The following is a 27,836-nucleotide window of genomic DNA, read 5'->3' on the forward strand; positions in this document are numbered from 1 at the left end:
CCCTCCTATTCAGACAGTAAGCTGTACATGAATACAGGTGTCTGTTAAGTGTTTGTTCATGCACATGAGAATGAGCATGGACGTGAGAATGAGCATACACACATTCATTTCGAAAGCAAACCTGAGCAGAGGCTCCCTCAAATGCAGAGTACAAATCTTAATCCTATTCAGATTGCTGTACCTGCATTCAGAAGTCTGTACACACATACGTGTTTGTGTGAATGACTGTATCTGTGTTCATATTAAAAGTGAACCTAGATACAGGCCCTTCAAATGCATAGAGCAGATAGTGTACTGTTGTACCTGCATTCAACATAGCATGTTAATAACTGTATGAGGGTACTAGTGCATGCTGGTATGAGTGTTCAACATAATGTCTGAAAAGGACTCATATCAGTGTTGAACATAACATGTGAATGCGACCTTAGAAAACCAGGATTTGCAGCCCCTCTTCGATCCCAGTATAGAAACACACTTGACTCTAGTTAGCTCTTTATTTCACATCCCAAGGGTTTCTTACCTGTTCTTAATAGGACCACGAAAAGAGGGATCGTATTTATACTTCTCCCCTGGTGAGAGAAAGGAAGTGAGAGTGGAATGAAACTGGAAGCTAGAATGCCAAGTCATTATGTGTGGGGTGATGAGCTGGCCTGGTCATTCATGGTTAGACTTGGGGGGGAAGGACTCCAGGTATACAGAGAAGAGTCTAGGAGAGTTATTACATTTGTACCCCATCCTTCATCTAAGATAGCGAGGGCAGCATCAGTGGTTCCTCCTCCCATTGTATCCTCCTCATAAGCCCATGAGGTAGGTTAGGCAGAAAGATGGTGACTGGCCTAAGGTCATTCAGTGAGCTTCATGGCTGAATGCAGATTGAACCCAAGTTTCCCCAGAGACATATTAACCACTACTCTGCACTGGCTCTCATAGTCATACAAGGCGTGCGCTGACTTGAGTTAATAAGAGGCATGCTTGTGAGTAGTATCTACCCCCCCACCTCGCCCCCCACTCAGAATAGCCAGGGGAAGAATTCTTATTGGGACTACAACAGATGGTGCGAGAGGCAAGCTGTTTCCTGTCATACTGTTGTCCCACTGAAAGTTGCCCCCCTGCCTTCTTTCTTTTGGTGGGAAAGAGGCACTTCTGGCAACAACAACACTTCTTAACAACACACCTCTCATTAACATACTTCTCATTTAGTTTTGTTTTTTTTTTAAGCCGAGATAGCAAGTAAGGTTTCCATAACAAGAATATCATTCAGAATATTACTAGATACCAGAATATCATTCCAGAACCTATTTTCAGTGCCAGAGCATAGACTTGCAAGTATAATATAGAAGAGGGTTCCCCAGAACATGTGCAGAGTAGCCCCCCACCCACCGCCCCCCCCCATGAGTAACCACAACCAGCTAAGATATATCTGAAATAAGGATTTCCCAGAAGTGTGAATTCCTGGCAGTCTCAGGTTCTGTGCACTTGGCCTGGATAGAAATCAAGCATTGGTTGAAAGGCCAGGCTTTCTAGGAACATATGCTGCCTTATACTGAATCAGATGATTGGTCCATATAGGCTATTGTTCACACAGACTGGCAGCAACTAAGAACAGCCCTGCTGGATCAGGCCAAAGGCCCATCCAGTCCAGCATCCTGTTTCACACAGTGGCCCACCAGATGCCTCTGAGAAGCCCACAAGCAATAGGTGAGGGCATGCCCTCTCTCCTGCTGTTGCTCCCCTGAAATTGGCATTTAGAAGCATCTTGCCTCTGAGGCTGGAGGTGCCACAAGACTAGTAGCCATTGATAGACCTATCTATCAGGTCTCAGTCAGGCAGCAGCAGCTGAGAATAAGCACTGATTTAAGACTAGGGAATTAAATCCAGACAGCCCAACTGCCCCAAACCATATCGCACAGTGACACATTCAGACAGGCCTGACCTGTGTATTTGTTGACAAGGCACTGCTCCAAGTTCAATGACGATGACATTGAAACTATTTGGTTCCAATTACCAGAGATAAGAGATAAGCAGAGAAAGCTGTAAAAATTCAACCAGGAAGCAAGCAAAGAGCACCTTGAAATCAAGCCAGAAAGTGCAGGTACTGAAGAACTACTGTTGTCAGCTCTGCCAGGATGCAAGCCATCATAGAAGAGGAAATGCGAGAATCTTGCCCAGAATGATTCCACCAACAGCTACCACTCCACAATGAAATTAGTAGAAGCATCACAGGCTCTTGCCAACCAGCAAATGATAAAATGGCAGTAGGATTCAGGAGGGATGAATTCCATCTTGACTGGATCAGATCCAACAGTACATACCCAATTCTTGGCAACTATTACAACACCTTGTCACACCAAGATTGGTGAAAAAAAACATGAGTCCATGTAACTAGTGGCCCATATTCATCACTTGTTACTATAGGCTCTCCCTTCCCTGTGAGGTCTTTCCTGCTGTTAAAATTGAGATTTAGTATCCTGGGGCAGGGGCAGGGGCGTAGCAAGGTTGGAGTGGGCCCAGAGACAAGATTTTAAAATGGGTCCCCCCTCACTGAAGCTCAGCTCATAAAGTAAAGAAATCTTAAATGAAGCTGAATAGTGGTAACAAAAAGCATAGTCATTCATACATACATACATACATACCGTGTTTCCCCGAAAGTAAGACCTAGCAGTAATTTCTGATGTGCCGCTAATATAAGACCTACCCGAAAATAAGACCTACCCAAAAATAGGACCTAGGCGGGAGGTAGGGGTTCACGGCCGCGCGCTGGCTGCAGGGATCGAGAACGGCAGGAGACGGGGTTTAAACTTGGGGCACTACCTCGGAGTAAGTTGTTCTGTGCTTGCCTGCCGTGGCGGGGGAGGTGTGTGCAAAATAAGACCTACCCGAGAATAAGCCCTAGTGCATTTTTTGGGCCTAAAATCAATATAAGACACTGTCTTATTTTCGGGGAAACACGGGTACATACACTTTACCACAATAAAACAACATCCTAAATTATTTTCAAAAAGGTTTTGTAAATTGTGGATGGTGCAAGTCATTTCATGGTACTAGAGAAAGACATGCTGTTCTGGTAGCTCCAGGTCTTAACACTCACATCAGTTTTGGAGGATGAATACAACTGAAGGAAGCCCGGGCGGGTGCGCGGCTGGGGGAGTCAGTCATGTGACTTGCCTCTGGGGGGGCCCCACGGCAGTGGGCCCCCAGACAACTGTCTCCCCTTGCCCTATTATAGTTACGACCCTGGGCAGGGAGATCATACTAATAAAAAAGTGTTACTCTACAAGACATCAACTTTTTTCCAAGTTACCAAAAACATGGTATCCTGCAAAAAAAGGGGAAAAAAGAAAGACCTTTTGGATATAAAAGGTCATTTATTTAACACATTTGTATACCGCCCAAAACACAAGTGTCTGGGCGGTTTACAACAAAACAAATAAAAAGGATAACACATTACAACAATTTAAAATTTAGGACATTAACACTATTAAAAACACAATTAAAACAATATCTAACTAAAAGCCTGGATGAACAAATGCATCTTGACTGAATATTTAAAAGCTGTAAGTGATGAGGAGGCTCTTATTTCAACAAGAAGTGTGTTCCAAAGCCTCAGGGCAGCAATGGAGAAGTCCTGTCCCTGAGTAGCCACAATGGGCCAGTGGCAACTACAGATGAACCTCTCCCGATGACCTCAATGGGCGCTGTGGTTCATAGCAAAGAAGGCGCTCTCTTAAATACCCAGGGCCCAAGCTGTTTAGGGCTTTATAGGTTATAACCAAAACCTTGTATTTTACCCAGGAACTTATGGGCAATCAGTGTAGTTCTTTCAACACAGTTGTAATATGGTCTCTCCGAGATGACCCAGAGACCAACCTGGCTGCTGCATTCTGGACCAACTGCAGTTTCTGGACTATGTACAAAGGCAGCCCCACATAGAGTGCATTGCAGTAATCAAACCTGGAGGTGACCAGCAGATGTACTACTGTTCTGAGGTCATTTATCTCAAGAAAAGGACACAGCTGGCTATCAGCCGAAGCTGATAAAAGGCACCTCTGGCCACTGTCTCAACCTGGGACACCAGGAAGCGGTTTGTGTCCAGAAGCACCCCCAAACTGCGTACCTGTTCCTTCTGGGGAAATGTGACCCCATCCAGAACTGGCAGATCAAAATAATCTCCCTGAGTTTCAACCCCACACAACAAGCACCTCTGTCTTATCTGGATTCAGCCTCAGCTTGTTATCTCTCATCCAGCTCATCACTACCTCCAAGCAGGTATTTAGGGAGGTTATGCCTTCTCCTGGTGATGTTGACATGGAGAAAAAGATTTGGGTGTCATCAGCATACTGATAACACCCTGCACCAAATCTCCTGATGATCTCTCCCAGTGATTTCATGTAGATGTTAATCAACATTGGAGACAAGATGGAACCCTGAGGGACACCATACCGAAGTTCAGTTTTTGAAGAACAACAGTCCCCGAAGGACACAGTCTGGAATCTGCCCGAGAGGTAAGAGTAGAACCACTGCAAAGCAGTGCCTCCCACCCCCAACCCCCTTAGATGCTCCAGAGAAGGATACTATGGCCGATAGTGCTGAAAGCCACTGAGAGGTCCAAAAGGACCAACAGAGTCACACTTCCTCTGTCAATTCCCAACTGGAGATCATCCATCAGGCCAACCAAGGCAGTCTCCACCCCATAGCCCACCCAAAAGCTAGTCTGAAACAGGTCTAGACTTTGAAATGACAACGTTCCATGTACTTTTATAGTTCTGGGTAAGTCAATAAGAAGTCAGGGAAGGGGGTGCTCCCCAAATGCATTAGAACTTTGAGCTGCTTCACACATTATGCAGTTTCTACATGGATGGCGCTTCCAGGTGAACAAGAATGTGCAACCCAAGTGCAAATCATCATGCAAATAACCAAAATGATGAGGAGTCTGGACTACCTTCCCTATGAGGAAGGTAGAGGAAAGATAGTAAATGTAATCGTGCCGGGGTGGCCAACCTGAGGCTATCTAGCTGCTGGACTATGACTCCCATCATCCCCAGTTACAATAAGCTGTGACAGGTGGAGATGGGAGTTGCAGTCAGACAGCTGGAGAGCCTCAGGGTGGCCATGCCTGCAATAGAGGTTTATAAAATTACATGGTATGGAGGAAATGGATAGATAGAAGTCTCTCTTTACACACAATGCTACAGTTTGGGCAGTCCTAAACAAGTTTTTGGTAGTTGATTGCCAACGAAACTATACAAAATTAAAGAATATTCTGCCACAGGTTAGGAATATAGGAAGCTGCCTCCTACCAAATCTAGCTCAATATTGTCTACACAGACTGGCAGCAGTTTCTCTTGAAGATGCCAGGGAGGGAACTTGGAATCTTCTGCATGCAGATGCTCTTCCCAGAGCAGTCCCATTCCCTAAGGGTGGAGAGCTAGTCTTGTGGTAGCAGGCATGACTTGTCCCCTTAGCTAAGCAGGGTCCACCCTGGTTGCATATGAATGGGAGACTAGAAGTTGAGCATTGTAAGATATTCCCCTCAGGGGATGGAGCCGCTCTGGGAAGAGCAAAAGGTTTCAAGTTCCCTCCCTGGCTTCTCCAAGATAGGGCTGAGAGAGATTCCTGCCTGCAACCTTGGAGAAACCGCTGCCAGTCTGTGAAGACAATACTGAGCTAGATAGACCAGTGGTCTGACTCAGCTTAGGGCAGCTTCCTATGTTCCTATCTTACAGTGCTCGCACATATATTTTCCTGTTCAGGTGCAAATCAAGGCAGACGCTGCTTAGCAAAGGGAACAATTCATGCTTGCTACCACAAGACCAGCTCTCCTCATATACCAGGGAGTTATTCACACATGGCTTCATGCTACGAGGTAAATGTTGAGTGAAGCCACTTCGAATTACACTCACGGCATTGAGGGAAGCAGCCCCTCCCTTCTGCTCTCGTTTTTTGTTTTTGCAAGTTCACATGGCATGCCTCCGTGTTTTCTTTCTAGGCAATGGGCGGGGTCCAGGGTGGGGGGATTACTAAAAAGCTATATCTGCATTCCTATAAGAGTATATCCCTCTTATCATGCTAATGATTCTACATCAGTGCCTCTCCCTATTTGCTCCAGCGTTTTCAGAAAAAGTAGCTTAAAACCAGTATTTTAAAACCCAGAAATACATCGAGATAAGCTAGAATTTGCAAGACAAAGCCCGATTTGTGTGTGGAGTTGGTCCAAGGATCTCAAAGGGACTTTAGGGTTGGTTTGGCTTGTGTGTGAACGCACACACTCTCTTCTGAAGGAAATTCGGGGTAGTAGCCCTGTCTGTAAAGCCTCCAGGATGTGACAACAGCCCCTTAAGTAGCCTTAAAGGGAGATTAAAACAAGTTAATATACCAGAGGCCATTGTGGCTGAGGATGGTGAAAGTTGTAGTCCAGCAACTTCCAGGAGTCCAAAGTTGGGACCCCTGTAATAGAAGACAGGTCTATCAGTGGTTGCTAGCTGTGATGGCTATTTGGATCCTCTGTTCCAAGACCAGTGCTGAAGGGCAACAGTGGGAGGGCGCTGCTGGCTTCATGTCCCAACTGCAGACTACTCAGAGCAATCTGGTGGAACAGACAGAGTTGCGTAGTGCAGGGTTCGATTGCTGGTCCATCTAAGTTTGCTTCCTCTGACTAGCAACAGTTCTCCAGGGTTTCAGAGAAGGGTGTTTCCTAGTCCAACCTGGAGATACAGTGGTCCCTCGACTTACGAAGCACTCGACATCCGAAGATTTCGACATACGAATGACAAAAAATACCGGAAGTCGTTGCCGGTTTAGATGCGGCTTCCTCAACTTACGAGTGTTCCGGACCTCCGTGGATGCGCTTTTCGACTTACGAAAATTCCGACCTACGAACGTGCGTTTGGATCGGATTATCTTCGTAAGTCGAGGGACCACTGTACTAGGAACTGAACCTGGAACCTCCTGCATACAAATCATGTGTGCTCTAACCACTGAGCCACGGCCCTCCCTGAAGGCTGGCTGCACTTTAACCTGGGCCTTTAATCCAAAGCAGCAGAGTTCTTATGTGGAAGGATGGCACGTCTGGGATTTCTGCTACAAGTGCCGACAGAAAAAGTGCATAGCTCAGTGGTGGAGCAAAGACAACTCTGGCCTGAAACTCTGGAGAGCTGTTGCCAATCATTGCAGATGATACTGAGTGAAATGGGCTAATCGTCTGACTTTGTACAAGGCAGCTTCTTAGGGACACCTGGGAGTGCTATACCAATGCTCAGGGTTATTATTAGCAGCCACTTAAGAGGGCTGGGAGCATGTGGGAAGAACCACACCAGTATCAAGGGGCTGAGTTAGCATGGACGACACAAGCATAATCATCCTAGGATCCCACCCACCACATAGCTTGTAAATTGTTTCCCTGAGAAGCAGCAGCCTCCCCGCCCTTGCAACACAAGAATCAGCCTTGCAATTGTTCTACTAGAGCAGCATTTCCGGATCACGTTGGCTTCCCCTGCTAACTAGGCTTTTTAACATGGTGATTCTCTTTATTTAGAAGGGGGAGAGTAACTGACCCTGTCCATCCACAGCACAGTACCTCCAGTGACTGTTGCTGGTGACTAGCTTATGTTTCTTTTTAGATTGTGAGCCCTTTGGGGACAGGGAGCCATCTTATCTATTTATTATTTCTCTATGTAAACTGCTTTGGAAACTTTTGCTGAAAAACAGTATATAAATATTTGCTGTTGTTGTTCCCTAGTGCAACCCAACTTTGTAATGGTGCAGAGCCCTTACACTTCAACTATCTAACTCAGACCTGGTCAACATAGCCCCCCCCAGCTGTTTTTGGACTACAACTCCCATAATCCCCAGCCATAGTGGCCAATAGCCAGGGATTATGGGAATTGTAGGCCAACATCTGCCAGAGGGCTAAAGTTGAGCAGCCCTGATCTAACTCCTGCCTTGTGCAGTAGAATCAAGTTGTGGACACCACCCGAGAAAGGGCCACTGCCAAGAGAGGAAATAAACCCCTCTCCTTAACTGGTGCAGTGCCTGCCCATGCCTCTGCCATGTTGTATTACTTCATGCAGAGAGTGAATGATTACAATGATTACTATGTGGCACTTGAAAAAGAAATGAGTGCAATTTACTTGCTGCCGATTGCAGACATCAGTGGATGGACACAGGATGGCAAGGAGCATTCCAACTTTTCCCTAGGGAGGGAGGATGCTTAAGTGCTGTGTGCGCTGCCAAGCCCAGAGAGGCAAATTCCACACTTCTGGTCTGACCAGTTTGCTCGCCAGGGAAATGACTCACAACAGGCAGAACTGCAGCTCATGATCGAGTGCAGTCCAGTGGACAAAAAGCCAGAGATCAAAGCCCAGTGGCTACTTGGCACACTACAACAGCATTTCTTATCAAGGCAATATTTATAGTGGCATGGCAAAACTTTCTAGGTTTCCTAAAGACTAAGCTAAGGGCTGCAGCAGGAGAGGAAACAGTTCTCAGTTGAAGCTGACTCTGATGGAATCACATTTCCTGGCATTCTTTTAGTTTGGGGTTGATCCAAAGTAACCGTTCCCTGTCTCATTACAGAACTTAATTGATTTAGCAAACCTAGGGAGGCTGCACTGGTCATTAAGACACCAAAGACTGTTTTTGTGGCAGAGGAATATATTAATCTCATGCAAGGCAACAGAAAATATTCTTTCTAAGTATTTACAGCTGGATCTTTTTTGGTGGGGTTCATTAAGTGTTAAAGCAGTGCTTTAACTAAATCTCAGAAGCTATTGTTGGTGAGGTGTGGGGGGGGAAGGAGCAGACAACGAACAGTTTTCTTATGATTTTTTGCTATGTAATCACTTTGAGAATGTTCTTGAAATTATACAAACTATTGCTGCCGCTGCATAGGAAGAGAAACATATAGAAGAGAAAGCCTTGCTGAAGGAGAACCAGCATGGCTTGTGCAAGGGCAAGTCCTCACTAACCTTTTGGAGTTCTTTGAGAGCATCAACAGGCAAGTGGATAAAGGTGATCTGGTTGACATAGAATACTTAGACTTCTAAAAAGCTTTTGACAAAGTTCCCCACCAAAGGCTCTTGAGTAAATTTAACAGTCATGGAATAAGGGGACAGATTCATTTGTGGATCGGTAACTGGTTGAAGGACAGGAAACAGAAGATCAGAATAAATGGAGAGTTTTCACAATGGAGGGAAGTAGGGTCCCCCAAGTGTCAGTACTGGGGCAAGTGCCCTTTAACTATTACATAAATGATCTAGAAGTTGGGGTAAGCAGCTAAGTGGTCAAATTTGTATACAACACTAAACTATTTAGGATAGCAAAATACACAACAGATTGTGAGGAGCTCCAAAAAGCTCTCTCCAAATTGGGGGAGTGGGTGACAAAGTGGCAAATGGAGTTCAGTCTAAGCAAATGTATGCATATCGGGATAAAAACCTCAACTTAATATATATGCTGATGGGATCTGAGTGACTGACCAGGAAAAAGATTTTGGAGTTGTGGTGGACAGCTCATTGAAAGTGTCGACTCAGTATGTGGCAGATGTGAAAAAGGCCAATTCTATGCTAGGGATAATTAGGAAGGGGATTGAAAATAAAAATGCTGCTTGTACAAATCTATGGTGCAGTCACATCTGGAGTTGTGCACACTGTTTTGGTCACCGTATCTCAAGGAGAACATTGTAGAACTGGAAAAGATGCAAAAGAGAGAAACCAAGATGATCAGGGGCCTAGAGCACCTTCCTTATGAGACAAGGCTACAGCATCTGGGACTCTTTACTTTGGAAAAGAGGTGACTAAGGGGAGACAGGATCAACGTGTATGAAATTATGTATGGAGTGGACAGAGAAATGTTTCTTCCTCTCACAGCACTAGAACTCCCATGGTCATCCCATGATACTGAATGTCAGGATATTTAGGACTGACAAAAAGTAGTACTTTTTCACACAGTGCATAATCAATCTATGGAATTCCTTGCCATGGGACGTGTCGATGGCCACCAGCTTGGACGGCTTTAAAAGGGGCTTAGATAAATTCATTGAGGACAAGTCTATCAATGGCTACTAGTCTGGTGGCCACCTCCAGCCTCAGAGGCACATTGCCTCTCAATTCCAGTTGCCCCTAACCTCTTGCCTGTGGGCTCCCCAGAGGCATCTGGTAGGCCACTGTGTGAAACAGGGAGATGCTAGACTAGATGGGCCTTTAGCCTGATCCAGCAGGGATGTTCTTATGGGATGAGGCCACAGAAAAAGGGGCTCTCACAGCACTACATGAATGTTTAGAAGAAGCCCCTGTGAAGCCTGGTTCATTCAAAACAACAGAGGGTGGTCAAACTTGATTGTACCACTTCAGATAAGGGAATAGCAGGATGGCCAGTGGAGGAAAGGAAAACAGTTCCTCCGTGTACATAGTTAGTATATCACAGTAAAGCTGGGCTAGAGTCCTTCTCCCTGACAATAAAGCCCTGTTAACTGCATGTACAACTTGCGTATGTACAGAACTTCTATACAGATACCTGGATTTGCATACAGCACGACAACTGATCAGAGCTCTTGAGTGTGGAAAATAAACTTTAATCAAGTCCAGGATTCTGTTCTCCATAGGGGTCACCAGCTAGATTCCTCTAGACTGGAGCTGTATCCTCCCCAGTGGCCAATAGTCAGGGATGATGGGAGTTCTAGTCCAGCATCTGCAGGAGGACTGAAGGTGTGTAGCCCTGCTCTAGACAGACCATGAGCAGGACATGAAGGAAACAGCCCTCTCCCCTGCTGTCCTCCAGGAGCTGGGATTGTGTAGCATACTGCCTCTGAACCTGGAGGTGCTAGGCAGCCACCACGAAGAGTCATTGACAGTCTTCTCCATTAATTTAATTCTATTTTAAAGCTATATTAGCTTTAGTGCCTGGTGTCATTTGATACCTTGTGCAATCGAATTCCAGAATGGTATGAGAAAGTACTTTCTTACCTCTGTTTTGAATAATCAGCTGCTACTCAATTTCACTGGGTGAACCCCCACCCACCCACCCACCGCACAAGCCTCCAATATCTCTTGACTTAAACATCCTAAGGGCAAGCAAGTCAGAGCATTCTGTATTAGAGAGGGATGGGTTTGGAGAAAGGACTGCTTTGTTCCTGAGGTGGCTGGAAGTGTCATGGGAGGTGGGGCGGCTTTCCCTTCCTTTCACTCTAGTGCTAGAGCATCCATTAGAGTGAATGGCCTTTGGACCTTGGAATTCCAATTATCCCTGCCTTTAAATATGCAAATGAAGCAACTGTAAAATGCATGGGCATTCCTCAAAAAATATACTCCAGCAGCAGGAAGAGTTCTGATGAACTTCAAAGTTCGCTGGACCAACTGAAACATCAAAGTTGTGGGCAATGGTATTATGCTAGTGTTGTATTTGGCTCCCTCCACCCCAATGGACCAACTGCCATTTTGTAAAAGCCGTTCTCCTGATCTTTGCCATGCTCTCTCATTCACAGAAACAGCAGAAGGGATGGCAAAAGCACGGCCAGACTGCACTGGAGGCATGTGTGTTGCACTGATTCTCAAATGCACTTCTGTATACAAGTACTCCCTGCACATAGGAAACTGCAGCCCTCTTCTGATAGATTGTAGGGGATACCCCAGCAGGCATACAGGTGTCTGCACACACGAACATGTTCTGTGAATGACTGGACTGTATATGCATTTTAAGAGTGAACCTGTGTTTACGCCCTATCAAATGCATAGCACAGATAAGTGCAGTACTGCACATGTGTTCCAACACAATGTCTTAAATGTATGTGCATACAGATCTGCACTGTGCACAGATTGTACAAAAGATGTGAAGTATGGCTTGCATGTACAAACAAGATTAAAAACCAACACAAGCATATGACTGAAACAGTGCAAGAGAAACAGGTAAGCCTAATGGATCCTTGGTCTGATCCAGCAGGACTATTGTTCCTGCTAGTAATGTGAATGGTTCATATATTCAGAGGGTTTGGGGTTTAATGCAGCTCACAACACTACAAAGAGTAGGAGTATAGCTCCTTCAGGCCATCATACCCACCAGCTATACCCCTGCCATTGCATTGTTGCAGGATCGGTTCTCATTTCAATATCTTTATTTAAAGTTTGCAAATGCAGGAGGAAATCACTTCAGATCTTTAATTTGCTTTTATTGATTGAATTGTTCCATTTCCATACTACTTTTCATTAACATAATCCCAAAGTGGTTTACAGTATAACACACAACGCACAATACAAATTAGAAGTACAAATATAAAAATAATATCACTATTTCAAAGTCAAAAAACCAATAAAAAACCTGGTTCTTCACAAATAAGATCTACTGTATTCGGGCCGACTTGGACTCCACTATTTGGTCTCTGGAGGAGGTGTCCAGCAATCCTTTTTGCAGTATTAGGTTGGATCAGTTTCAATCTGTGACTCCTGAGGATGTGGACAAGCTGCTTGGGGCAGTGCGGCCTACCACCTGGTCTCTGGATTGCCAGACTTGCTTCTATCTAGCAGGGAGATGGTTGCCTAGTTAATATCATAAATGCATCGCTCAGGGAGGGTAGGGTGCCTCCTTGTCTAAAGGAGGCAATGGTTAGACCACTCCTTAAGAAGCCTTCCCTAGACCCCTTCGCAGTGGATACAAGCCAATCTCCAATCTGTCTTGGTTGGGCAAGGTGATTGAGAGGGTGGTGGCCGACCAGCTCCAGGAAGTTTTGGAGGAAACTGATTATCTAGACTCATTTCAAACTGGCTTTAGAGCGGGCTATGGGGTGGAGACAGCCTTGGTCAGCCTGATGGATGACCTTTACCAGGGAACAGACAGAGCTAGTGTGACTCTGGCTGGTTCTTCTCGATCTCTTGGCGGCGTTTGATACCATCGACCATGGTATCCTTCTGGATCGCCTGAAAGAGTTGGGGATAGGGGGCACTGCTTTACAGTGGTTCAATTCCTATCTCTCGGGTAGCTTCCAGATGGTGGAGCTTGGTGACAGTTTCTCCTCAAAATGGGAGCTGTTATATGGAGTCCCTCAGGGCTCCGTTCTGTCACCAATGATTTTCAATATCTACATTAAAACAGTGGTGTATCAGCTGGTAACCTCCAGGCCTGGAGTTTTGCAATGCACTCTACATGGGGCTGCCTTTGTATAGTCCGGAAATTCAGTTAGTTCAGAATGCGGCAGCCAGATTGGTTTCTGGGGCAACCCGGAGAGACCATATTATGCCTGTTTTGAAACAGTTACACTGGCTGCCGATATGTTTCCGGGCAAAATACAAAGTGCTGGTTATTACCTTTAAAGCCCTGAATGGCTTAGGTCCAAGTTATGTCCGAAAGCACCTTCTTCTGCATGATCCCCACAGCACATTAAGGTCATCTGAGGAGGTCCGTCTTACCACCGGTTTGTCTGGTGGAGACACTCAGCCAGCCAAAACACACCTTCATAATTCACGACTGGTGTCATGCACACAAGCTTCACAATTTCAGACGTAGGCACTTTGTGTGTAAGGTTACAATCTTCCAAATTTTATTTATGAAATTTGATTGTTGCCTTCTCTTCCCCAATTAAGTTGGAACAATAGAAATATAGCCAGTCATCGGAACATGAACTGTAATTCTGGACAGAGCGCTCCCGAGCCTGAAGCGCAGAGTCCCTTCTCTAACCACTGAGTAACCAGAGCTATCCCTCCACTTCTGGAATAAAAGTTTCAAGTGTAGAGCATACAGTGAGTAAATTAATACAGAAACTCGGGATTATGCAACGAACAGTAGATTTAGGATGGACGGAAGAAAATACTTCACACAACGACTGGCCCAAGATATAGCGATGGCCAGTACAAGGGCTTTAAAGAAGATTCAGAACTGCACAATGACATGCAAGTGTAATCCATGCACACAGCATGTGCCACTAAAATACACACCTGTGCATTTTAGTTGTCTGTGCACACGTACTTTGTCGCCTAGAGTCACATTCCGTGACTCTTAGAAGCCGCAGAACTGGGAATTTGATGGCAACATTTCAGAAGAATGTTACATTCATTGGTGAATACACTCCAGGGAGAGCAACAATCGTAAGAAGCATCTTTGATGGCAGGGGGATGGGGCAGGAAGAGAAATGAGTAGGTTTGATCAGGGTCTGGGTTCTAGGGGAATCTGGACAACTCACTTTAGTTTCCGCATGATTGTCACTTTTAAAATCACCTAATATAATATAAAACTTTTGCTTCACTTTGAATTTTTGAACTGCACAAATGTTCAGGGCCTGGCTTTTTTGGCACCAGGAAAAGTTAGACTTTGGTGCCCTGCATGGAGAGGAGAGCTGGTCTTGTGGTAGCAAGCATGACTTGTCCCCATAGCTAAGCAGGGTATGCCCTGGTTGCAGATGAATGGGAGACTTGATGTGTGAGCACTGCAAGATATTCCCCTCAGGGGATGAAGCCGCTCTGGGAAGAGCAGAAGGTTTCAAGTTCCCTCTCTGGCTTCTCCAAGATAGGGCTGAGAGGGATTCCTGCCTGCAACCTTGGAGAAGCCGCTGCCAGTCTGTGAAGACAATACTGAGCTAGATAGACCTCAGTAGATGGCAGTTTCCTATGTTCCTATGCATCAATCAAGGAGTGCAGAGCCTCAGTTTTAACTTGAGCTGTTGCCCGGCTTGACTTCTGCTCCCAGCTTGAGCTCAGTGGAGGATCTCCGAGGAAAAAGAGTTTAGGGGCTCACCTCAGAGTCTGCCTGATGCCCGCCCTTTCTCTGTTGCTGCCACCTGGAAACCTGATGGCCTTGCAATCTTTAGGGTCAAACTCTGTCTCCTTTTTAATGGTGCTGTGAGGAGCTGCCCTCTGGGACAAACCAGGCCCAGCCACAGCCAAGCCAACCCAACCATCACAAGAACCACTTATTTCCTGTTTTGAGTCTAGACACTTGAAAAACCAGGATGGAGGCTCCCACCTGAGCAGCTACAGCAGTAACAGAGAGGAGGGAGACAGGGAGGGGGCACAGAGAGAACGCGCTCATGCTGTGGGGTGAGGAGAGAAGGAAAGCAAGCTAGAGACCAGCCAGGAAGTGGGGCCGCCCCACTCAACTTTCGCTCAGACAGCAAAACACCCCCTTTCCTTTATTTAGCATATTTGTACACTGCCCAGAACTCACGTCTCTGGGGAGTTTACAACACAACACGGCATAAAAACAAAGTTAAAACATTAACACAATGAAAGATTATCTAAGTCTAATTAAAAGCCTGGGTGAATAGATGTGTCTTAACAGCCCTTTTTTAAAGCTGTCAGAAATGCGGAGGCTTTTATTTTGGCAGGGAGTACGTTCTAAAGCCTGTCTTAGCCCTGCAGGCAGCACTGTGGGCAGGCACCAGCACCTGTGCCTAGCAAAATGTGGATACCTGGCTGGTATTCCATGGTGTGGGGCAGTGGATGAACCCACAAGAACCTTATTCTTTTACTTGGGCAGTTGGTGGTGCCCCCATCCCCCGAATAGGTATCCTAGCTTAGGCCTACATGGTGGATGGGCTGGGCTGGCCTTGCAAATATTTTAGAACTGCACTTTTGCGGGGGGGGGAGGGCAACAGCATGTTTGGTGGCTGGTTGCACACTAAAGAAAACTTTGGGTAGTGCCAGCTTTAAGTTTAGAAGCTGAATGGACAATTCCAAATGATGGCTATCAGGAACCTCCACATCTGGAGACAGTGCAGATGTGCTCTGAATAACTAGTTGCTAGGCACAAATAGGGCAGACTTACATCTTACATTGTAGAACTGGAAAATGTGCAGAAGAGGGCAACCAAAATGATCAGGGGACTGCAGCACCTTCCTTATGAGGCTAGGCTACAGCATCTGGGGCTCTTTACCTTGGAAAAGAGGCGACTAAGGCGAGACATGATCGAAGTGTATAAAATTATGCATGGAGTGGAGAGGGTAGACAAAGAGAAATTTTTCTCCTTCTCTCACAACACTAGAACCAGGGATCATCCCATGAAACTGAAGGTTGGGAAATTTAGGGCCGACAAGCAGAAGTACTTTTTCACACAGTGCATAATTAATCTATGGAATTCCTTGCCATGGGATGTGGTGATGGCCACCAACTTGGATGGCTTTAAAAGGGGTTTAGACAGATTCATGGAAGACAGGTCTACCAATGGCTACTAGTCTGGTGGCTGTGGGCCATCTCCAGCCTCAGAGGCACGCTGCCTCTCAATACCAGTTGCAGGGGAGCCACAGCAGGAGAGAGGGCATGCACATACCACTTGGCTGTAGGCTTCCAGAGGCATCTGGTGGGCCACTGTGTGAAACAGGATGCTGGACTAGATGGACCTTGTGCCTGATCCAGCAAGGCTGTTCTTATGTTATCTCTTTATACACTTCCCAGAATCACCAGCTTATCCATTGGACTAGAGTGACCCTTGGCTCAATCAAGCAAGGCAGATTGCATGTTCCAGGTGCTAGTACCCATTAGTAACTTTCACTCGGCAACCTATCTTCTTGTAATAAAAAACCAGAAGAGAGTTTCTCTCAGTTATCCACAAATTGGGCAGATTATGCCATACATTTAGGGTTTTGCTTCCTGCTGGCTAGAGGAGAAAACTGTCCTTGCCTTAACCTCGATTGGGAGTCCATAAAATAAAGGGATTTTGCATTTCCTTGTTCTTGAGCTAGGCAGTCATAAGCAAACATCCGCCTTCCTCTTGCTGGGCTGCACCCTTGTGACCAAACAAGCCAACACGCTCCTCACCCAAGAACAAGCAACTAGATCATTTCTCCATGAACGGCAGTGGGGAGGGGGGGATAATTAAATGTCAGAGTCATCCAGAGCATCATTAACGGGGCATGTCTCCAATGCTTGTTAGATGAAAGCGAGACACTTCGAATTAGACAACACTGAAATCTACTTCAGAAAATGGGACCAGGAATGTTGAGATCAGCAGGTTGTAAGAAAAGTAGCAGAGTGCCCTCTGCCACCTTAAAAAGCTATATCATTGTGGCTGCACTTTTGTAAACCAGGACCCTTTTTTATCAGATGCACAAGGGAAACTGAGCTGGATCCTTGCTCAGAAAAGGGGATGCAAGTTCAAATCTAGGTCTGACTGTTGGAGGCTGTGGCCACCCCATGCGCAGCTGCCTTGAACTAGAGTCAGAGCAGCACTCAGATTAGAGGGGGCCCTGCCCCTAACCTTGAAACATCCTCCTTAGCTACTGTTTTAGAAGGCAGGGGATGAATCTGGTGAGGCAAGTCAATGTGTGGCTATTTACATCAGACCTCACCTGCCACAGCTTTGAGGGGCTCAGCTTGAAAGGTGGCTATACAAGTAACTCAGATAATTATATTAAGAGCCCCCCTTCGTTTCCCCTTTCACTTGAGTCTTCAGTCTACTCTGAGCATTTCAAGAAAGAGTCTTTCCCGCCTCTGCAGCCAGATATCGTTTTAACAGGTGACAACAGGACTGAACCCAGGACTTTCTGCATTCAGAGCACTGAGCTATGGCTTCGGGTATTAGGACAAAGGGGACTCACCTATTGGAGGCAGCTCCAATGTGCTTTCCCATATCTCATTTATAGACAGGGTTACTTAATAGGGACTTTTATAGAGGACATACAACTATTTGGGGACCAAATGACTTTTTTGCATTTGTCATGGTGTCTGCAGTTCTGGGGAGCAGCGGGAAAGTTTTGTTTGCTCAGAACACTTTGCGCTCATTTTATTTTGTTTATTTAAAATATTTATACCCTGCCCCTCCAGTATACTGCTGCTCGGAGTGGCTCACAACATTAATAAAATAGATACAATGTAAAATAAAAGAATAAAAGTTATTTTTTTAAAAAAACAATTAAAGTTCCAAATTAAAAATAAAAAGCTAAGAACTGAGATCTATAAAAACTGAAAACTATAGACCCTACCAGATATATACAGCAAACACATTTAAAAGCATCTTTAACAGATTTTTTATTTTATTTTTACAAACACTGAGGGAGGGAGTATAGTGAAGCTCTTCAAGGAGAGTGTTCCAAAGCTGAGGGACAACAACAAAAAAAGCCCTGTCAAGTCCCTGCCAACTGGATTTCTGTTAGTGGTGAGGCCATGAGCAGGGCCCAAGATGCTGGGTGGAGGGTCCTGGCAGGTTCATATGGGTTAATGTGGTCCAACAGGTACCCCGGCCATATAGAGCTTTAAAAGTCAAGACCAGCACCTTGAATCTAGCCTGGGAGCAGACCAGTAACCAATGAAGCCACCACAGGATGGGTATGACACTCATGAAGTGTCTTCCACCCACGAGCATCCTTGCTGCCATGTTCTGGACCAGCTGAAGCTTCCAAACCATCTTCAAGGGCAGCCCCACATAGAGCACATTGCAGTAGTCCAATCTAGATGTTACCAAAGCATGAGTGACCGAGGTCAGGTCCAACTTCTCCAAGCAGGGTCACAACTGGTGTACCAGCTGTAGCTGGTAAAAAGCACTTCTGCACAACACCATCACCTGTGTCTCCAAGGACAGAATCGGGTCCAAAAACACCCCCAAACGGCAGACTTCGTCTTTCAGGGGGAGTGTGACCCCACCCAAGACCAGATTTACCACCCCAGAGCACATCTAAATTAAGTTCCAGCTTGTTTGCCGCAATCCAGTCCAGTCCAGAACAGCCTCCAAACCTTGCTTCACAGCATCTACTGCCTCCCTTGTGCCTGCTGACCTAAACGATAGATAGAGCTGGGTGTCATCAGCATTTTAATGGCACCACAACCCACACCCATGAAGGACCTCTCCCAGAGGTTTCATGTAGATGTTAAACAGCTTAGGGGACAGAATAGATCCCTGTGGCACGCCATAGGCCAAAGGGTGGAGAAGGTGTCCCACAGCACCACCTTCTGAGTAGGACCCTCCAGATAGGAGCAGAGTCACCATATAACCATGCCCCCAAGTCCCAATGTGGAGAGATGACCCAGAAGGATATCATGGTTGATGGTATCGAAAGCTGCTGAGGGGTCCAGGAGAATCAACAGAGTCACACTCCCTCTGTCCCTCCCGGTGTGGGTCATCCACCAGGGCAACCAAGGCCATCCTGTATCCATGCTAGAAGCCTGACTGGAAAGGATCTAAGTGACCCAATTCATCCCAGGCTGCCTGGAGTTGAGACACCACCATGCTCTCCAACACCTTGCCCAAGAAGGGGAGGTTAGAAAATAGTAAGCCACTTTTCTTCTCTTTGCCCTGCTGGCATCCTACTGAACATCTACCCAATGGGAAAGCCAGGGTAGAGTTTCTGCTTCAGCAGCACATTTCAGAGCCACATGATGCAGGAGCACGGCTAGGTAGGCCTGGGAGGTGCCGCTTGCTTCCTTCGTGTGGTGGCAGCGGTGAGAAGTTGGCAGTTCGCTAACTAACGTCACTCAGTTAGTAATTACCCCTGCGAACCGAGTAAAAAGACACCCTTTAAAGTGATGAATCTCTTCTATTTATCATAGGGAGAGCAACTGGCCTGATCCAACCCCAGCACAGCATTCTTTCAGTGGCCAATGCAGGTGCAACCTTGCCTTTCTTTTTAGACTGTGAGCCCTTTGGAGACAGGGGAGCATCTTATGCAACCTTCTGTTGAGAAGTGGTATATAAATGTTTGTAGCCGTAGAGAACAACAAGTGAGTGGGAGACCCTGCACACACCACCGCGCAAGCGTTCAAAGAGGCCAGCTCAGTAGCGAGCTGGCTGCCCTTCCTTGAGCCAAGAGGAGAAGTTGCAGGCTGGGTGACCTGTGCAGGAGGAGGAGGAGGAGGAGAGAGAGAGAAACACCTAACTAGGAAGTGAATTTACTGTTAAGAAACTGAGGCCTTGAGAACCCTGCACCTAAACAGCTCACCTGGTCATCAGCTTCACGCTGGTGAGGTGTATTTATCAAAATATGCATATATAATACCAATAAACATATGCAAATTTTATGCAAAGTGGAGACATTGGTGAAAAGCATCCTCTGTTTCCCATAACTTTTGGGGGGTAATGGGTATTGACTTTTTTCACCATCTAGACCTGGTTGTTGTGAGGAGAAAGCTAACCATGTATACCTCTCTGGGCTCCCTGGAGGAAGAGTGGGATATAAATGAAAAAAAGAAAGAAGGTCTCTGCCCCACAGAGCTAAATTTAGCAAGAGAGCAGAGGGAAATGAAAAAGAGGGGAAGTAAACAACAAGAATACAAGAATGTACATTAACCATGGCTCCCTGCCAGACGCTTGGTCATTCCTGAACTCTGAGCAACATGGCTGTGAAGCTGAACAAATCATTCACTTGGACAGCTTCTGATGCCTGCGAAGGTGTTCCGACTCCAGCAAAAGCGGTCGTCACTCACGATTTATTGCTCTGCCAAATCACCTTCCTTGCTACAAGCCTCCAAGGTCAGGGGCAAGACGTAGGGTATAACCCAAGATCAGGGCGTAAACCTATGGAATGATTTGGGCTGTTTGCCAGCACATGCCACAAAGTCATGGCAGAAGAATTTGCAGCATCCAGGAACGGCAAGGCGCTAAGAGGAATCAGCCTTTTCAACAGGAGAAAGCTATCTTGTGTTCACATTAGAACCAGTAACCATGCAACCAGTGTTTGAAGAGCCCAGAGATTAGCCATTATGCCTTGAAGTAACTAATTACACGGACATGTATACGGATGCTTCTTACGATGCTCAGGAGGGACTATCAAATATCAACGAAGACATGGAGAGGGTGGGGGGGGGCTGCACCCCAGCAGCAGGCTCCACCCCCTGCTCATCCAGAGCCCCTCAACCAACCAGGTGGAAGGGGCTGTTGTAGCCAATAGAATGATCACATGTTAGAGTCAGAAGGGATCTTGGAGGTGGTCCTTTCTAGTCTAATCCTCTGCTCAGTACAGGAAATGGCTAAAGCATCTCTGACAGATGGCCATCCAACCTGTTTGAGAAGCTTCCAGCAAAGAGCAGCCCACCACTGCACAAGACAGACCGTTGCACCGTCAAACTGCTCTTGCAGTAGTTAATTGTCTCCCCGTGTCTAGTCTGAATCTGCTTCCTTATAAATGCAACTGCTTGGTTCTTGTCCTGCCCTTGGCAGCAACAATCCCACTCCTCCCAAGTGAAAGCCTTCCAGATATTTGAAGTTAGCCATCGTATCTACTCTTAATCGTCTCTTTTCCAGGCTAAACATACCCAGTTCCTCAACCATTCCTCATAGGACTTGGTTTCCAGACCTGTCACCACCTTTGTTACCCACCTCTGAACGATTTAAGTCGATCAGTGTTCCGAAATTATGGTGCCCAGAACTAGACACGGAGGCTAACATTCTAACAGAGCGCTTGCACAAGGACATTGAACTAATGCAAAGCTGTTGAGCTAGCTGCTTGCACCAAGTCTGGTGTTAGTGTCCTAGGCTAGTGTCACACTACTGCAAGCAAGCTTATAGGCGATAGCATTTTTCTAAGGCAGGATGCCTCTAAGTACCAGTTGCAGGGGAGTAACAGCAGGAGAGAGGGCACGCCCTCAACTCCTGCTGTAGGCTTCCAGTGGCATCTGGTGGGCCACTGTGTGAAACAGGATGCTGGACTAGATGGGCCTTGGGACTGAACCAGCAGGGCTGTTCTTATGTTCTTAAGCTTGTGCTTGCACAACAGTTGTGCAACCTGCAACATGCCTCATGTGTTTTAAAGGGAACCTTTGCATGCTACAGTGCAATTCTGTTTTTTACTGCAACTATGCAATTTTTGCACTAGTACAGCTTTGCTTGTTATACAAATGCTTCAGTATATAAGTTGTTGAGTTTATTAATCAGCCTGGGCGCTTTCCAGATAGCTGCTCAACAGCAGCAAAATGCTTCTATTCAGGCAGATCGCATCTGAAATGTAAACAGCAGGGGGAGCAATCTTGTGGAAACTAACAACCCGAAAAACCAGCAACTTTTAAATGCCAGATACATGACGTCATAGCACTATATCACAGCCATTAAATTTGAAACAAGGCATCGGAAATGTGAACAGCACCCTGCTGTCAGCGTAGGGACTGCAGTGTCACTACACAGGAAGTGTGTAATCACACTTCCAAGATCCGCCGTGACCCCGTTGCAGGATGTAATCTGGAAAGCACCCAGTATTCCAAGTTAAGTCCCAACCAGTGCACTAACTGTCTTTCCATTCTGCCCGATAGAGATGCCTGCATAGTCTGAAAGCTTCCATATGCTTCCATTAACTATAGGCAATTTAAGAGGATACAGAACGACCTCCAAGGTCCCTTCCCATTCTAAAAATCTATGGTTCTATGACCACCTTACCAATTTTAGGGAGGAACTATAGCTCAGTATACATGCCAGTCAGATTAAACAGTGCCAAGTTAGATAAATCAACAGTCTCTGTACAAAACAAAGTCATACATTTCAATATTAGCAAACAGAGAGCAGTGATCAAGTTTCAGTTTGTGCCTTGCTAGCAAGGGCTGGTGTGGTGACAAAAATTTTCCTAAGTAGAACCATCCACCTTCCATGTGTCATTCATTTTTCTATCCATCTCTTTGTACCGATATAGAAAAAAGGCACCTTCCATCAAAAAAGCTTGAAGCCCTAGCAGTTCCTACAGCACTTTGAAATAAATGCTGTAAGTATAAGGAAGACTCAACTGTACAGTAAAGCTGCAAGCAAGGTTTGCTTTCTATTCCTAACTTCGAACAAGGGAACTTAGTTTGAAGACTCCTCCAACCAAGATGTAAGATCTAGTGTGTAATTTGTCACATGTGGCGACACATGAGTGTGTTTTGCTACATGTACACAAGCTAAGAAGTCACCACTGTGGCTTCCCACTACAAGTATACATGGCAAAACATACATTTGTACACATAGGATTCGATCAGTTATCTATCCATTCAAGTAACCCTCAATACACAAAATGGCATTCTGTGGGCAGAGAGCCAAAGAGACTGCAAAGTTCTAGCCCAATTAATTGTGGGCCAGATATTCACTGTGGGCTTACGGTCCCCTGCTAAATGAGCAAAGAGGCAAATTTTTAAAGTGGCAGTTCTCTTTATTTAGCAGGGGGAGAGCAACTGGACCTGTCTGACTCCGGCACAGTATTCCTCCAGTGGATGTTGCTCATGTCTATCTTATATTTCTTTTTTAGATTGTGAGCCCTTTGGGGACAAGGAGCCATTTTATTTATTTATCTATGTAAACCACTTCGGGAACTTTTGTTGAAAAGCAGTATATAAATATTTTCCATGTTCATATTCTTACCATTACAGATAACAGCTACAGGTTACCAAAAATATAGACCAAAAGCCCTGTGAAGCTGTAACAAGTCAGTTTGCGTCTCTCTCCAGATGCTGAGCAAAACATTTTACCTAGTTTTTTAGAAGGCAAGAAGGGAGCTTCCCCCAGGAGGAAATTCTGGAGAATGGGGCTACCAATGAAGGAGCCTTATCCTTGTCCTAACCAATCAGAACTCAAAATGTAGAAAGTATCTCACCAGGATCTTGGTGTGTTTGGGATGGCAAAGGGGAGGAAAAGGCACACTCTTAGGTCAGGTGCTCCCAACTTTGGGTTCCCAGATGTGGTTGCTGGACTACAACTCCCATCATCCCCAGCCACAATGGCCAACATCTGGGGACTCAAGGCTGGGAGCCCCTGTCTTAAGTAACACAAGTCGAGACCATTTAGGAATTTTTAAAAAAGCAATACCAGCACTTTGAATTGTGCACAGAAGCAAAATCTAGAGCAGTGGAGCTATTTTAGCACTAGTATAACATGCTCCCTTCCATTTATACTGGCAATTAAACAAACAACTGCATTCTGAAGTAATTTGATGTTCTGACTAAATGTAGCATGTATCCTGACCTTACAAAGTCATGGCAGAGTTAGGAACATGAATGCTGGTCCATTTAGTTTAGTTCCATTACATGAAGAACCAACACAGTTGCAAGCCTAGTTAAGAGCTGACGAGCGCAACAGAGCATGTGCAGAGCTGGTGCCAGTCCATGCCATTTTGCTGCCTGAAGCAAAGCACCAGACACCATTTTCTCCTTTCCTCCCCACTATTAGAGTTACACTCCAGTTACATCCTTCTTTCAAATATCTCAAAATAAGAAGGGGGGAAAATGGGATGAGAAAAAGAAGTGGTGCCATTTTACTCTCTCTCTCATTGGCAGGCCATCCATGGTTCAGGTACTGGGTGAGCTGCAATGCTGCCCCCGAGAAGCAATCCATGATCTGCCTGAGGGAGCCCACATCAATCTGGTTCATGGTTGGGTTGGCTCTGTGCACAGTGACCTCTCTTAACCAGCACCTCCCCTTGCAACTATACGTCAGCACAACACCTCTGTTGCCCGAGAGAACATAAGCTTGTAGGCAAGCTAAAGCCCCAGCACCTCACCTTGCAACAAACAAGCACCATTTTGTGGTATCCTTGGGAAACAGGAAGCGGGGGGGGGGGAGAACAGTTGTGTTAGCTGCATAGGAGGAGGAGGAAGATTTATCCTCTTGAATGGCAGAACCAATCAACAGGAGATAAAGAAAGTAACTCCAAGGAGAACGTATAGGACTGCTTCTGACAACAAGAGCTGGTGGCCAAGGAACTGAGATACGTCAGGAAGGCCTCTACCAAGAATTCACTAGGTGGCTTTAGGCAACCCTCACTTAGCCTCAGTGCCCCATCTGCAGTACTGACCCCCCACCATACAGGGTTACTGTAAGGATTACAAGATAACGTATAAGCAGCACTGTGATCATCTTAAAGCACTACATAAAAGCCAGTGTGGTGTAGTGGTTAGAGTGCTGGACTAGGACCAGGGAGACTGAAGATGAGACGGGGATAGGTACCAAAACCAAGATATAATCCTTTTAAAAAAACACCAAAAAAACCCCAATAAGTACCCAACTGATAATGAAGTTACATTATCAATAGAATAAGAAATAGTGAAAACACAAATAGTGAAAGGTTTACCTATTGTATTTTCATCTTTAGGTAGTAATATGAAGAACAGTAAGCTGAGATTATAGAATTAAACAATGTGGAACTTTTAGCACCGAGACTAAGTTTCGAAATCTTCCTCAGTCCAATGAAGTATAAACAATAATCCAGCCATAACCATTAACATTGCTCTGGACTCCTTGGAGAAAGGACAGACGGATACACACGTAATTTATGAATAAATAAAATGAGGTGCAGTTAGCATGAAGTGCATACCCTCTCATAGTTTACACTCAAGTCTTTTCCACCCAAGGAGGTCCCCTGCCTTCTCAACCAACCGCCTTCAAGTAGTTTGAAGCTTCCGGGCCCAAATCCTACCCCAACTACTGAACTTGCAATTCCCAGGATAGTCCCCCAGCTAGAGCCACCCCTAGCTTGTGCAGGGGCAAATACAGTGATAACGAATCAATATTGCCCCAGCCCTGCTGGAACTATAAGAGTCTACACAGAATGGGCCCAGAGATAAGGTAAAGTGTGCCATCAAGTCGATTTCGATTCCCGGTGACAGAGCCCTGTGGTTGTCTTTAGTAGAATACAGGGGGGGTTTACCATTGCCTCCTCCCACGCAGTATGAGATGATGCCTTTCAGCATCTTCCTATATCACTGCTGCCTGATACAGTACTAGCGGGGATTCGAACCAGCAACCTTCTGCTTGTTAATCAAGCATTTTCCCCGCTGCACCATTAGGTGGCTCATCGGGCCCAGAGATGCACCTAGGTAATTTTGGAGCCTGGCCCTAAAGGCCTTTGGAGCCTCCCCCCTCCAGCCCCCACGCCCTGCTGTGAGTTAAGCATCCTTTCTTAACACATAGGTTCTTGAGGGCACAAGCCACATCACCCAGGACAGATGGATTTGTCCTAAAGAGGATTTGGGGGTCTAAAGATTTGTCCTAAAGAGGGTATGGAGGCCCTAGACAAAGTCCAGGGATAGGAGTACCTCTGCATGTGGCCCCCACTCTCATACCCCTTTCAGACAACCTTGCCCCCCAACATTCACCAGCTAAATCCACCCACCTCCTGGTCCAGCCACCTACTTTTTAAGCCTCTGGAATTTTTAGGGGTAGGTGGGGAGCAGGGTAAAGATCAATCAAGTTCAGTCCCAAATGTCCACAAACATATTTCAATTTAAAAACTACTTCCTGTTTTTACACCCCACACAGGCAGCATTAAAAGGGCCAGACACCTCACCCCTCATAGTTCACCCCTGCCACTGCCACACATTTTGCTGGAGTGCTGTGGAAGTTTGAAGGAAAGGTATTTTATATCCACAATGTGCTATACAATATCATCCATCAACATATATATGTGCAAGAGGGTGTGTGCAATTTTCATAGTACAGACACATTGGGATTCCCCATACATAGGTCACTTCTGTGTATGTTAGAATAGGCTCCTTCGAATAGAATTTGTAGAGCAGGCTTATATTCCTTTCAGAAAGCTCACATATGGGACAAAGGTCACACACACACACACACACACCCAACAAATTACCCCTATAATACTCAGTCTTTCTTCTGGTGTTCCCACTAACACCCAGCCCAGCATCAGTTTTCTACCCTAACCCCTTAGCGAGCTGCCCATCTCCCACATAAACACCAGAGAACTCCCAGGAAAGGACTGCTCTGGATTCCAGAAACAAGAAACTTTTGTTACACTCCGAAACAAACTCATCCCATTCTCTTTCCATAGCCCGCCTCGGTTTTCAAGCCGAGGCCCCCATCCCGCTTCCCCCGACCGACTCACGCCCTTTCCTCCACCAGCTTTCCCCAGACACCTGCAAAACCCAGTCAGCAAACTCACCATAGGGGCTGGAGGAGGAAGAACCATCGCCTTCCGCCCGTTTCCCCTTGCCCCCCATGCTGTGGCGGGAGAAGGGAGACTCAGTCAGGCACCACCTGATTTCAGAACTCTACAGGAAGAAGTTGGATTGTTCGAAAGGTTCTCTCTGAGGAGTGGAACCTGTTGCCTGGCAGTCCTCGTCCTCCCCGCCCCCGATGACATCACCGCCTCCCTCTCTTGAGCATACAGCGACACACACACCTGCTGGCCACGCTCACCTGTTTCAGCCCAGGCACGCCCCTTTCTGCACAGCTGAGTCCAGCCCACGCCCCCACCAGCAACAGCTGCGTGTTAACCCACTGCACGCCGACCACAGCTGGCCGGGACCCTTTCCTTTGCGTCCCACGTGGGCAGAACTCACTCAGTGCTCCAAACTTTCCCCTTGATCTCCTACCTCCAAAGCGAGTCCCGTTTCATTACTGAAAAAAAACCTGCAACCTATAAGCCTATTCTCACGTTATGCTCAGCGTAGGCACAACCTTGTATAGTGTACGGATATAGCTATTCACACATTATGTTCAAAGGCATACAGTCATACACTTCCTATCTGTACCCTGCATTTGAGGAGTCCTGTACCCAGGTCCATTTTTAACATGACCACAGGTATAGTAATTTGCAAGAAAACATAGTACATGTGTGCAGACACTTGAATGCATGTAAAACAAAAATTTCTGAATGGGGCTATAATCTCCCTTTATCAGATGCCATGACATGCAAGAAAAATATTTATTTTATTTATTTTATTTTATTTATTAAATATATACCCTGCCCAAACTTACGTCTCTGGGCGGCTAACAACAATTAAAACACATATAAAAGTTAAAACAGTTCATTTATTTATTATTATCAGAAATGTATTACTTCTCTGTGTAAACCGCCCTGAGCCATTTTTGGAAGGGCGGTATAGAAATTGAATTAATAACAACAGCAACAACAACAACAACATATAACACATATAAAAGTTAAAACAATACAATAATTGTATTGTATTGTAAAAATATGGCAGATCCATAAGCTGAGAACTAGGTTGCCAACATTTTTCCTG

At 45.8% G+C, this 27,836-nt stretch overlaps 1 protein-coding gene across 2 annotated transcripts in view; it reads right to left on the bottom strand.

Moving 5' to 3' along the window:
- Positions 1-26,953, bottom strand: part of SLC44A4 (solute carrier family 44 member 4) — a 65,067-nt gene extending 38,114 nt beyond the window's left edge. For both annotated transcript variants that reach the window (XM_053295542.1, XM_053295541.1), the window contains exons 1-2: positions 26,753-26,953; positions 521-569 (exon numbers count right to left, since the gene is read on the bottom strand). In XM_053295542.1, the coding sequence (XP_053151517.1) occupies positions 521-569; positions 26,753-26,779 (76 nt within the window). In that variant the 5' untranslated portion in view covers positions 26,780-26,953. The remainder of the gene's footprint in view (positions 1-520; positions 570-26,752) is intronic.
- Positions 26,954-27,836: the final 883 nt, after the last annotated feature.

This window comes from Hemicordylus capensis, chromosome 2, assembly GCF_027244095.1.
Source record: "Hemicordylus capensis ecotype Gifberg chromosome 2, rHemCap1.1.pri, whole genome shotgun sequence".
Taxonomy (NCBI): Eukaryota; Metazoa; Chordata; class Lepidosauria; order Squamata; family Cordylidae; genus Hemicordylus; species Hemicordylus capensis.